We start from the raw sequence: 12340 nt of genomic DNA on the forward strand, positions 1-12340 counted from the left end.
AGACTCCGAGCAAAGTGACACTGCGCACGCTCCAGATATAACACTGCGCATTAGGCTCCTGTGGAATGAATAGGACACTTTCAAACCCGCAGGGGCACCTGGGAATTAACGACGTCATTGTCAAAGACGATAATAGAATATTATCTTGTGCAATTAAGATCAATCAATTTTTAAAAATGCATTCCTCGGAATTTGTGCGCTGATATTCTCTACTTCTAAAATTGATTTAAACCAGTGCTCTCCTGTGGGAATACCCCGAGTTTTTAAACGTTTTCCCACTAGTTTCCCTCTCTGCTCCCCTGAAGGTACTTACACTGGTTGGCTCAATCCCACAGAGACTAGTTTCTTTCACTTTCTTTCTCCCGATGCTGAATATTCTGTTTTATAGAATGATACATCACAGATGGAAACCATTTGGCTCATCCTGCCCAGTCGGGCTGTCTTTAAGATCTATCCAATTAAACCCACAGCCCTGCTGGCAGAGTGAGAACACTATCTATATACTGCAGCTATGCAGCAGGTGAATGGAAAATGTTTTCCAGTTGCATACCTTTCAGGCACACTCACCCCTAGAAAAATAAATTAGCCTGTGTACGAAGAACAAAGAAAATTACAGCACAGGAACAGACCCTTCGGCCCTCCAAGCCTGCACCGACCATACTGCCCGACTGAACTAAAACCCCCTACCCTTCTGGGGACCCTATCCCTCTATTCCCATCTCATTCATGTACTTTTCAAGACGCCCCTTAAAAGTCACTACCGTATCTGCTTCCACTACCTCCCCCAGCAATGAGTTCCAGGCACCCACCACTCTCTGTGTAAAAAGTCTGCCTCGTACATCTCTTTTAAACTTTACCCCTCGCACCTTAAACCTATTCCCCTGAGTAATTGACACTTCCACTCTGGGAAAAAGCTTCTGACTATCCACTCTGTCCATGCCTCTCATAATCTTGTAGACTTCTATCAGGTCTCCCCTCAACCTCCGTCGCTCCAGTGAGAACAAACCAAGTTTTTCCAACCTCTCCTCATAGCTAATGTCCTCCATACCAGGCAACATCCTGGTCAATCTTTTCTGTACCCTCTGCAAAGCCTCCACATCCTTCTGGAAGTGTGGCGACCAGAATTAAACACTATATTCTAAGTGCGGCCTAACTAAGGTTCTATAAATCTGCAACATGACTTGCCAATTTTTAAACTCAATACCCTGGCCGATGAAGGCAAGCATGTCGTATGTCTTCTTGATGACCTTCTCCACCTGTATTTCCACTTTCAGTGACCTGTGTACCTGTACACCCAGATCCCTTTGCCTATCAATACTCCTATGGGTTCTGCCATTTACTGCATATTTCCTATCTGTATTAGACCTTCCAAAATGCATTACCTCACATTTGTCCGGATTAAACTCCATCTGCCATCTCTCCGCCCAAGTCTCCAACTGATCTATATCCTGCTGAATCCTCTGATGGTCCTCATCGCTATCGAACAAACCCCAGACAGTGAACATTATCCCCCAGACCCAAATATAAAGCGGTGAACATTCTCCCTCCAGAACTGAATATAAAACAGTGAACATTCATCCCCAGACCCGAATATAAAACAGTGAACATTATCCCCCAGACCCAAATATAAAGCAACATTATTGCCCCAGACCCAAATATAAAACAATGAACATTATCCCCCCCAAGACCCGAATATAAAACAGTGAACATTATCCCCCCCAGACCCGAATATAAAACAGTGAACATTAACCCCCCACCCCCCCACCCCACTTGAATACAAAATTGTCCTGATGGATTCAGACAGCATTATCACAATATTCCAAATGTGTTTTTTTCCAGGAATAGATTCAGCGACTGCATCACTCGAGGCCAGAGATACTCTCCTCAAACTCGGCTCATGTGAGGAATCCCTCCAATGAGGCTCAGGAATGCTGCAACCAGAGTCACGTGACCACCAAGTGTGTAACTGAACAAACTACCGCAACGTTGAAGATGTATTTCAGTGTGAAATGATTTGCTTCACCTGTTGCTTCAGATTTGAGAGAAAATGTCCCTTTCTGGGGTAATTTGACCTTGACCCAGGCACTTTTCAGATCTGAAAGTGATGGCCTTTAGCACAATCACAAGGCTGCACAATACAGAGTGAACACTAATCTGTTTCATTCTGCAACTATGTTGTGGTTACACGAGTAATACTTTCCACTAATTAGCTGCCAGCACCAAAAAGGCATTCAGCCTCCCACACAAATGAGCAAGACTGCGTATGAATATCTTTGCCAGTGCAGTGCCGGGTACAAGGCTGTACATCCCAGTGAGTGGCTGATAGAATAAAACAGCATGTTCCTCGATTTCTCATAATATGTCGTTATTTTTTTCAGCAGCTCACACTCACAAAACCAAAAATACAATGTTAACTGTGATTACAGGTTGGGCAGCACTTGCTGAACAATCCTGAGTGTGCCAATAGCTGCACTCAGAATCAATTGAAGATAATCAGTTGAGTTCATAATACGGCTCAGTTATAGTTGCGAGAAGCACCTTACATTTATACCCAGCGATCCTTTCCCTGCAAAGAAAAGGAGAATTTTCATCCTCAGTGTGAATTCGCTGGTGTAACAGCAGGTGGGGTGAGGTAGTGAATCCTTTCCCACACACAGAACAGATGAATGGCCTCTCTCCAATGTGACTGTATCTATGGTTTTCCAGCAAGTATGGATAATTGAATTCTTTACCACAATCATCACATTTCCATGGTTTCTCCATTTTCCCAGCCCCAATGTGACCGTGTCAATGGGTTTCCAACCGGAATGGATAATTGAATCCTTTACCACAATCCTCACATTTTCACGGTTTGTCCATGGTGCTGGTGTCCTTCTGTCTCTCCAGGTTGGATGATTAGTTGAAGCCTCATCCACATACAGACCATGTGTATGGTTTCTCTCCACTGTGAATGGTGTGGTGTTTTTCAGGCTGTGTAACTGGTTAAAGCTCTATTCACAGTCAGTTCACTGGAGCACTCTCACTTGGGTGTGTGTGTCTCAGTTCTTTTTCTGTCACATTGAATTTTGAAATTTTCTTCCACTGACAAAACAGGGAACTATTTCTCCCTCCACTGTCAAAATCAATCATAAGCAATCACTGTCAAAAGCAGGTCATGATGAATCGAATGTCTGTGAATCCTCTTCTAGTTCCCTGCAAAAAGAGTTTTAAAAAGTACTTCAGAACTGACAATTTCAGTTTCCACAAAACATTTCTCCATCTCATTTATCTTGAGCTGTAATCCCCATCCCACACACTCTCTCTTGTCCCTGAGCTGAAATCAAACTCATTGCCCCATCTCCACTCTGAGCCCAGCTCCCTCCAGCTGGATTCAGTCCTCCAGACCATGTGCAGATTGAGAGTACAATCAAGGAGTCAATTATTTTCCTTCCAAGTCAGGGGACGTGCAGCCCCACTGACTCTGTTGTTAACACAATGGGCACATGTGCTCTGCTCACCAATGAAACACCACCGTGACCATTAACATGGGCCTGTTCCTAGGAAAGGCTCCATTTTATTTGTGCCACAGCATCAGGGGAATTACCTCCTGCACAGGCACAAAGGTATCATCAGTCACAGAAAATAATTGCAGCTGGTGTCTCAAACCTCATTTTGCCATTTGCTCCCAGACATTCTCAATTCAATTTTGAAATGTGAACTGAAATCTGGCATTGTGGGGTAAATTAAACACATTTTAATGGTCATTTTCAGAATGACTATTCCCGAGAATTAATTCCCAAGTCAGTGAATTAAAATTCTCATCAGCAATGCAGGTGGCACAGTGGTTAGCACTGCTGCCTCACAGCTCCAGGGACCTGGGTTCGATTCCCAATATGGGTCACTCTCCGTGTGGAGTCTGCCCGTTTTCCCCATGTCTGCGTGGGTTTTCTCCAGATGCTCCGGTTTCCTCCCATCATCCAAAGATGTGCTAGTTAGGTGCATTGGCCATGCTAAATTGCCCCTTAGTGTCCTGGGATGAGTCGGTCAGAGGGATTAGCAGGTTACATATGTGGGGTTACTGGAATAGGGCCTTTGTGGGATTGTTGTCGGTGCAGACTTGGCCTAATAACTTCCTTCAGCACTGTAGGGATTCTATGAAATACTTTGGGAGAATTGCTATTTTAATGGGTATTTTCACAAATTCTATAAAATGATTTTTCAAAACAAATTAATATTTTCTTCAACAGATGATTAATAAATAAAAGTATTTAATAAAACAACCACCCAGTGTGGGGTTCAGGATTCTAACTCAGGGTTTCTGAGCTCCAGGAACCACGAACTGAACCAGCCGGGAATGGTCTCCACAAAACTTCCCCAACTCCCTCCCGGGAAAAAGCTGCAAACCCGGGAGCTGCAGCTTTTTACTGGGGGTGTTGGGGCCTCCAGCGGGTGTTTGTGAATCCTCCCCGCCCACCTCCCAGGGTTTCCTTCCTTCCTTCCCAGAGATCAGAGTCCTCATTGATTTGAGGCCAAAGTGTAACCTCTTATTTATTGTCCCCCTCCCCCATCCTCTGATGTGAACCATCCTCCAGTGGCTGAGCCAGGATGGGGCCGTTAACCTGGGCCTGTTCCCGGGAGGGAGGGAGGGAGAAGCCCCGCAGCTGCAAACCAGGGAGCTGACAATGATTCTGAAGGGTTTGCGGATCCACAAAGTGTTTCCAAATCCTCCCAGCCACCGCCTAACGCTGACTCCGCTTCTCCGGGACAAACAAGCGCCAAGGACAGCAATGACAGTGCGCATGCTCCACATCACAATGCCCGTGGACTGATTGACGGCAGCTCCGGACCAATAGGAAGAGGGGGCGGGGCTGGTCCTCCAACCAATCGGAGTGAATGAGGGGCGGGACCTGAAGCATGCGCACTGCGGGTAATGGCGACGGATGGCCGGTTTTATCTTGGAAGCGAGATCAATACGAGGTAGAGGGCGGCGCGCGGGGAATGATAAATGTGGCGGGTGGGTGGAGAGGCTTTGTAAACATGTTGTTCAAACCCAAACCCCGGAAATGAACTTCCCGGTTCCCCCGCTTTGTACCAAATGGAGCGGCAGCTTGTAGTGTTAGACCCGGGCTGACTGCCGCCATTGAGGCTGCATGTGGGAGGCCGGCAGGGATTGTGATCGGAGAGTGAAGCCCTGACGTCACAATGGAATGGGTGAGAGTGTGACGTCACAATGGAATGGGTGGGAGTGTGACGTCACAATGGAATGGGTGAGAGTGTGACATCACAATGGAATGGGTGAGGGTGTGATGTCACAATGGAATGGGTGAGGGTGTGACGTCACAATGGAATGGGTGAGAGTGTGACGTCACAATGGAATGGGTGAGGGTGTGATGTCACAATGGAATGGGTGAGGGTGTGACGTCACAATGGAATGGGTGAGGGTTCCAGATGAGCTGAGACTGGGCTGGAGTCGGGCGATGGCACTGACATGTGGCCCGGTGGCACAGTGGTTAGTGCAGCTGCCTAACAGCGCCAGGGACCCGGGTTCAATTCCAGCCTCAGGTCGCTGTCTGTGCAGAGTTTCTACATTCTCCCCGTGTCTGTGTGGGTTTCCTCCGGGTGTTCCGGTTTCCTTCCACAGTCCAAAGATGTGCCGGTTAGACAGATTGGCCATGATAAATTGCCACTTGGTATCGGGGAATTAACAGGTAAATATGTGGATAGGGCCTGGATGGGATTGTTGTCGGTGCAGGCTCGATGGGCTGAATGGCCTCCTCCTACACTGTATTTTATTATTCATTATTATTAATTAATTGCAATTCTGATTTCCAGCTGTTTCTGAGTTTTAACTGTATCCTCTATTGTGAACACCGAGGCAAAATACTTGTTCAATTCATCTCCCAGCTCCTTATTTTTCATTATCAATTCCTGGACTCACTTTCTATTAGACAGTTAAGAAATGAGGTGGAGCAAGTGACTGAAGTGTCAGTATTGGGAGCACCAATAGTTTCAAAATAGTTCTTGAAAAAGATAGGACAGGTCCACAGGTCAAGGCCCTAAACTGGAGCAGGGCCACTTTTGTGGGCATTAGGCAGGATCTAGCAGATGTCGATTAGGTGAATTTGTTTGAAGGGAAAGGAATGACTGGCAAATGGGAGGTTTTAAAAGTGTGATATCAAGAGTCCAGGGGCAGTATATTCCTGTTAAGATGCAGGGAAAGAATGGTAAATTTAGGGATCTCTGGCAGACAAGGGACATTGAGGCTCTGGTCAGGTAAAAGAAGGAAGCATACATTGGGTTTAGGAATCGGGGACAAATGAATCACTCTGACTATAAAAAGTATAAGAAAATACTGAAGAGGGAAATCAGGAGGACAAAATGAGGGTATGATATGGATCTGGCAGGTAAGATTAAAGAAAATTCCAAGATGTTCTATAGCTATATTAAGAGTAAAAGGGTGGCCAGAGAGAGAATAGATCCCCTTAAAAATCAGTATGGCCATCTGTGTGTGGAGCCACAGGAGATGGGTGAGATTTTTAATGAATACTTCTCCTCTGTGTTTACTGCGGAGAGCACCATGGGTGCTAAAGAAATAAGGGAAACAAGTGATGATGTCTTGGGCACACGCATGTTACTTGGGAGGAGGTACCTGCAGCCTTATAAAAGGAAATTACTGCGGATGCTGGAATCTGAAACCAAGAGAGAAAATGCTGGAAAATCTCAGCAGGTCTGGCAGCATCTGTAAGGAGAGAAAAGAGCTGATGTTGGAAGTGCAGGGTCGGATTAAGACAAGTCAGCATGGATTTAGTAAGGGGAGGTCGTGCCTGACAAACCTGTTAGAGTTCTTTGAAGAGATAACAAATAGGTTAGACCAAGGAGAGCCAATGGATGTTATCTATCTTGACTTCCAAAAGGCCTTTGACAAGGTGCCTCACGGGAGACTGCTGAGTAAAATAAGGGCCCATGGTATTCGAGGCAAGGTACTAACATGGATTGACGATTGGCTGTCAGACAGAAGGCAGAGAGTTGGGATAAAAGGTTCTTTCTCAGAATGGCAACCGGTGACAAGTGGTGTCCCGCAGGGTTCAGTGTTGGGGCCACAGCTGTTCTCTTTATATATTAACGATCTAGATGACGGGACTGGGAGCATTCTGGCCAAGTTTGCCGATGATACAAAGATAGGTGGAGGGGCAGGTAGTATTGAGGAGGTGGGGAGGCTGCAGAAAGATTTAGACAGTTTAGGAGAGTGGTCCAAGAAGTGGCTGATGAAATTCAACGTGGGCAAGTGCGAGGTCGTACACTTTGGAAAAAAGAATAGGGGCATGGACTATTTTCTAAACGGTGACAAAATTCATAATGCTAAAGTGCAAAGGGACTTGGGAGTCCTAGTCCAGGATTCTCTAAAGGTAAACTTGCAGGTTGAGTCCGTAATTAAGAAAGCAAATGTAATGTTGTCATTTATCTCAAGAGGCTTGGAATACAAAAGCAGGGATGTACTTCTGAGGCTTTATAAAGCACTGGTTAGGCCCCATTTGGAGTACTGTGAGCAATTTTGGGCCCCACACCTCAGGAAGGACATACTGGCACTGGAGCGGGTCCAGCGGAGATTCACACGGATGATCCCAGGAATGGTAGGCCTGACATACGATGAACGTCTGAGGATCGTGGGATTATATTCATTGGAGTTTAGGAGGTTGAGGGGAGATCTGATAGAAACTTACAAGATAATGAACGGCTTAGATAGGATGGACGTAGGGAAGTTGTTTCCATTAACAGGGGAGACTAGGACGCGGGGGCACAGCCTTAGAATAAAAGGGAGTCACTTTAGAACAGAGATGAGGAGAAATTTCTTCAGCCAGAGAGTGGTGGGTCTGTGGAATTCATTGCTACAGAGGGCTGTGGAGGCCGAGACGTTGAGCGTCTTCAAGACAGAAATTGATAAATTCTTGATTTCTCGAGGAATTAAGGGCTATGGGGAGAGAGCGGGTAAATGGAGTTGAAATCAACCATGATTGAATGGTGGAGTGGACTCGATGGGCCGAATGGCCTTACTTCCGCTCCTATGTCTTATGGTCTTATGGTTTCTTGTCTAGATGACCCTTTGTCAAAGCTCTGAAACATCAGTTCTTTTCTCTCCATACAGATGCTGCCAGACCTGCTGAGAATGGGGAGAGAGTGTGTGGGATGGAGATTTACAGCTTTTGGGGAATGAGAGAGGAAAGAATGTTCCATAGAAATTGTCTGTTCTGAATTTCTATCCTGTACTGACACTGATGACTTTTGGAAACTCATTTTACAGGATATTGAAAAAGGAATCACAGGCTGAAATCTCAAACGTCACGTCTCGATCTGACAGAGTCATATTCCTTGGGACCTCAATATCATCGGACTTTGAATCCAGAAGGAGAAATGATTGTCCAGTCTGTCGATTTGAAAAGATTTGAAATGTCAGTGTGAGTGAAAAAGCATCGACACACTGCCACACTTGAGTGAGAGTGTTCCAATGCACTGACTAAAGAGCTTTAACCAGTTACACAGTCTGAATAAATATCACACCATTCACAGCGGGTAGAGACTGTAATCTTGTTCTGTGTGTGGACGAAGTTTCAACTAATTGTCCACCCAAGAGAGAGGCAAGGACACCTGCACCATGGAGAAACCATGGAAATGTGTGGACTGTGGAAAGGGATACAGAGCCCCATCAGAGCTGGAAGCTCATCGGCGCATCCACACCGGGGAGAGACCATTCACCTGCTCTCAATGTGGGAAGGGATTCATTCAGTTATCCGACCTGCAGAGACACCAGCGAGTTCATACTGGGGAGAAACCATTTACCTGCTCTCACTGTGGGAAGGGGTTCACTCAGTTATCCAACCTGCAGAGACACCAGCGAGTTCACACTGGAGAGAGGTCATTCACCTGCTCTCAGTGTGGGAAGGGATTCACTCGGTTATCCCTTCTGCAGACACACCAGCAAGTTCACACTGGGGAAAGACCATTCACCTGCTCTCAGTGTGGGAAGGGATTCCCTCGGTTATCCCTCCTACAGACACACCAGCAAGTTCACACTGGGGAGAGACCATTCACCTGCTCTCAGTGTGGGAAGGGATTCACTCGGGTATCCAACCTGCGGGCACACCAGCGAGTTCACACTGGGGAGAGGCCATTCACCTGCTCCCAGTGTGGGAAGGGATTCACTCAGTTATCCAGCCTGCTGACACACCAGCGAGTTCACACTGGGGAGTGGCCATTCACCTGCTCTCAGTGTGGGAAGGGATTCCCTCAGTTATCCAGCCTGCTGACACACCAGCGAGTTCACACTGGGGAGAGGCCGTTCACCTGCTCTCAGTGTGAGAAGGGATTCACTCAGTTATCCAACTTGCAGACACACCAGCGAATTCACACTGTAGAGAAACCATTCACCTGCTCTCAGTGTGGAAAGGGATTCACTCGGTCATCCGACCTGCGGAGACACCAACGCATTCACACTGGGGAGAGGCCATTCACCTGCTCTGTGTGTGGGAAGGGTTTCAGCGTTTCATCCCGGCTGCTGAGACATCAACAAGTTCACGAGTGATGACAGTGGTTGGATTCTGCTGTTATTGTTTCTGCTGTCAGTTGCATCCAGGACTGCATTTTGTTCATTCTCACAGTTGGTCAATGGGAAGGGTCAGAGGGTTTCTTTGTGCTGGACTGGCTGGTCTCAGCCTCCAGTGGGCTGATGCTATTTGTGTCTTTTTGCGAATACCTGATTTCAAATGTCACAAGGATCACAGAGTGACAGTGTGTTAGGACGTTTAGAGATATTTAGTCAGAAGAAAACAGAGGTTGGCAGTGCAAAGGTACATTTCTGAATGGAGGGCTGTGACAAGTGACATTCCTCAGGGATCAGTGCTGGGACTTTTGCTGTTTGTAATATATATAAATGATTTGGAGGAAAATGTAACTGGTTTGATTGGTAAGTTTGTGGATGACACAAAGGTTGGTGGAATTGCGGATAGCGATGGGGACTGGCAAAGGATACAGCAGGATATAGATCAGTTGGAGACTTGGGCGGAGAGATGGCAGATGAAGTTTAATCTGGACAAATGTGAGGTAATGCATTTTGGAAGGTCTAATACAGATGGGAAATATACAGTAAATGGAGAACCCTTCAGAGTATTCATAGGCAGAGGGATCTGGGTGTACAGGTGCACAGGTTATTGAAAGTGGCAATGAGGTGGAGAAGATAATCAAGAAGGCATACGGCATGCTTGCCTTCATCGGCCGGGGCATTGAGTTTTTGGAAGTTTACAAACAGGATCACAAGAATGCTTAAGTAATTAATTTTGGTTACTGTTGTTGTAAAGCACATGCTAAGTTTCTCTGTTTGTGTATGGATGATATTTGTGTGTTGAATGCTTCAAGCTTTGAGGTTTTCTGTCTGTGATTTAAATCAAACAGATTTTTAACAAAGGAAGTGTGATCAATAAAACTTTTTTTGTTCAGAAGTTATGAACCTGGAGCCATGTTTACTGGCCAGAGACAGGATTCCAGGATATTTTACTAAACATGTGGGAATTTTAATCCGGATAAAACTCACTCATGAGAGAATGAGAGTTTTAATTTGTAATGGTTATTTAAAATTTGACACTTGTGAAATGATTCTGACCAATCCTGTGTTGGATTGATCTTGGGTTAAACTTCCTGTCAGGTCCAAAGATTTATTCCTGACGCAAGTAACACAAAGAAAGGGAAAATTCTGGAATTGGATACTGAAGAAAAGAGTTTAAAAAGAGAGATTATTAAATAGAAATGTTCCCAGACCATGTGGTCATTAGATTAAAACAAAGGAAGGGTGCTGACGTCCATTTGAGAACTTTTAATCCACCCCATTTCTAACTAAGGGAGTCGATGTACAAAGAAAGCCCAAGAAAGACCCCCCCAAGGGGGGTCTGGAAAGTATCATGATGGGGGCACCTGTCCATGAGATGATCACAAAGCCCCATAATGCCCAGATACTAATTTTATTGAACGTATAATGTATGTAATCTATCACCATTCTGATTGGATTGTGTCCAGCCGGGATGGACTGAGTAACTGGTTAAGAATTGATGATATTCTGTGTTGGGTGGAGTTACACATGGTCAGCCCCTGTGGCTTCTCCTCGCTGGCGTAACTCAATAAACTGTTTGTCGATTGAATCAGGCACAACACACTGGGTACATTCCCACTTCATCCTTGGGAGTGGCCTGATAGGCCATGGTCCAGACTAAATGTGGCCTTTGAGGGGTCGTTGTAAATGTGCATTGAAAATGGTTGGAAGCACAGATCACCAGGAAATGGGTCCACCTTTGCCAGTTGACTCTGCTGTGGGAGTGGAAGAGGAATGTTCATGTACAGATTCTCAAACTCCCTCTTCACCTCCCATTCCAGAAACACCATTACAAGATTTACCAGTGGTATTGTACAGGTCGCAATGAAACCACAAAGCTCCTGACAGACTTCCGTATTGTTAAAGACATTACTTTGTTGTATTTCTGTCCTGATGGGGGATTGAAATTTAAGGAGAGGAGAAGTGTTCCAGAGTGTTCTTCTCAACCTCTCTCCCTTCAGAGCAAATGCGGGCTTTAGGCGGGGTTTCAGTCTGCAAGTCCAGGCTGGTTCCAATGCTCCTGTTTCCTTTTGTTTGCCAATGATTTTTAAACTTTGTTATTTATTTATATAAAGAACATCCTGCTTTTAACAACACATTTGACTACCTTATTTGTGGAATGAAGTTCCCACAATTGTAAAGCAGGAGATTAGTTAAATGGACAGCCTGAATTGAGAGACAATTGAAGAATAAATGATTCATTAATACAGTTGTTAGGCTGGAAATGTAAATTTGAACACAAAAGTTTATAACGTTTAGAATTATAAAGATATAAAGAATGTTTAAAATTCTGTGGGAATTATAAAATGTTACCTTCTGGCAGCAACAGAATAGAAAAAAACAGATAACAAGACTTGTTAGCGTGGCACGGTGCCACAATGGTTAGCACTGCTGCGTCACAGTGCCAGTGACCTGGACTCGATTCCCGGCTTGGGTGACTATGTGGAGTCAGCACGTTCTCCCCGTGTCTGCGTGGGTTTCCTCCGGGTGCTCCAGTTTCCTCCCACAGTCCGAAAGACGTGCTGGTTAGGTGCATTAGCCATGTTAAATTCTCAATCAGTGTAACCGATCAGACGCCAGAGTGCGGCAACTAAGGGATTTTCACAGTAACTTCATTGCAGTGTTAACGTAAGCCTACTGGTGACACTAATAAATAAACTTTAATACTTTCTTAACCTTGACTGGAGGGAATGAATCGTCTCCTGTTCAAGATGTCTCAACATTGAAT

At 45.4% G+C, this 12340-nt stretch overlaps 1 protein-coding gene across 1 annotated transcript; it reads left to right on the top strand.

The window, feature by feature from the left end:
- Window positions 1-4884: 4884 nt before the first annotated feature.
- Window positions 4885-10476, top strand: LOC144487237 (uncharacterized). Its single transcript, XM_078205313.1, has 2 exons — window positions 4885-4955; window positions 8278-10476. Exon 2 carries the CDS (start codon window positions 8629-8631, stop codon window positions 9553-9555), a length of 927 nt encoding a protein of 308 aa, XP_078061439.1. The 5' UTR covers window positions 4885-4955; window positions 8278-8628; the 3' UTR covers window positions 9556-10476.
- Window positions 10477-12340: the final 1864 nt, after the last annotated feature.

This window comes from Mustelus asterias, unplaced genomic scaffold, assembly GCF_964213995.1.
Source record: "Mustelus asterias unplaced genomic scaffold, sMusAst1.hap1.1 HAP1_SCAFFOLD_658, whole genome shotgun sequence".
NCBI classification, from domain to species: Eukaryota; Metazoa; Chordata; class Chondrichthyes; order Carcharhiniformes; family Triakidae; genus Mustelus; species Mustelus asterias.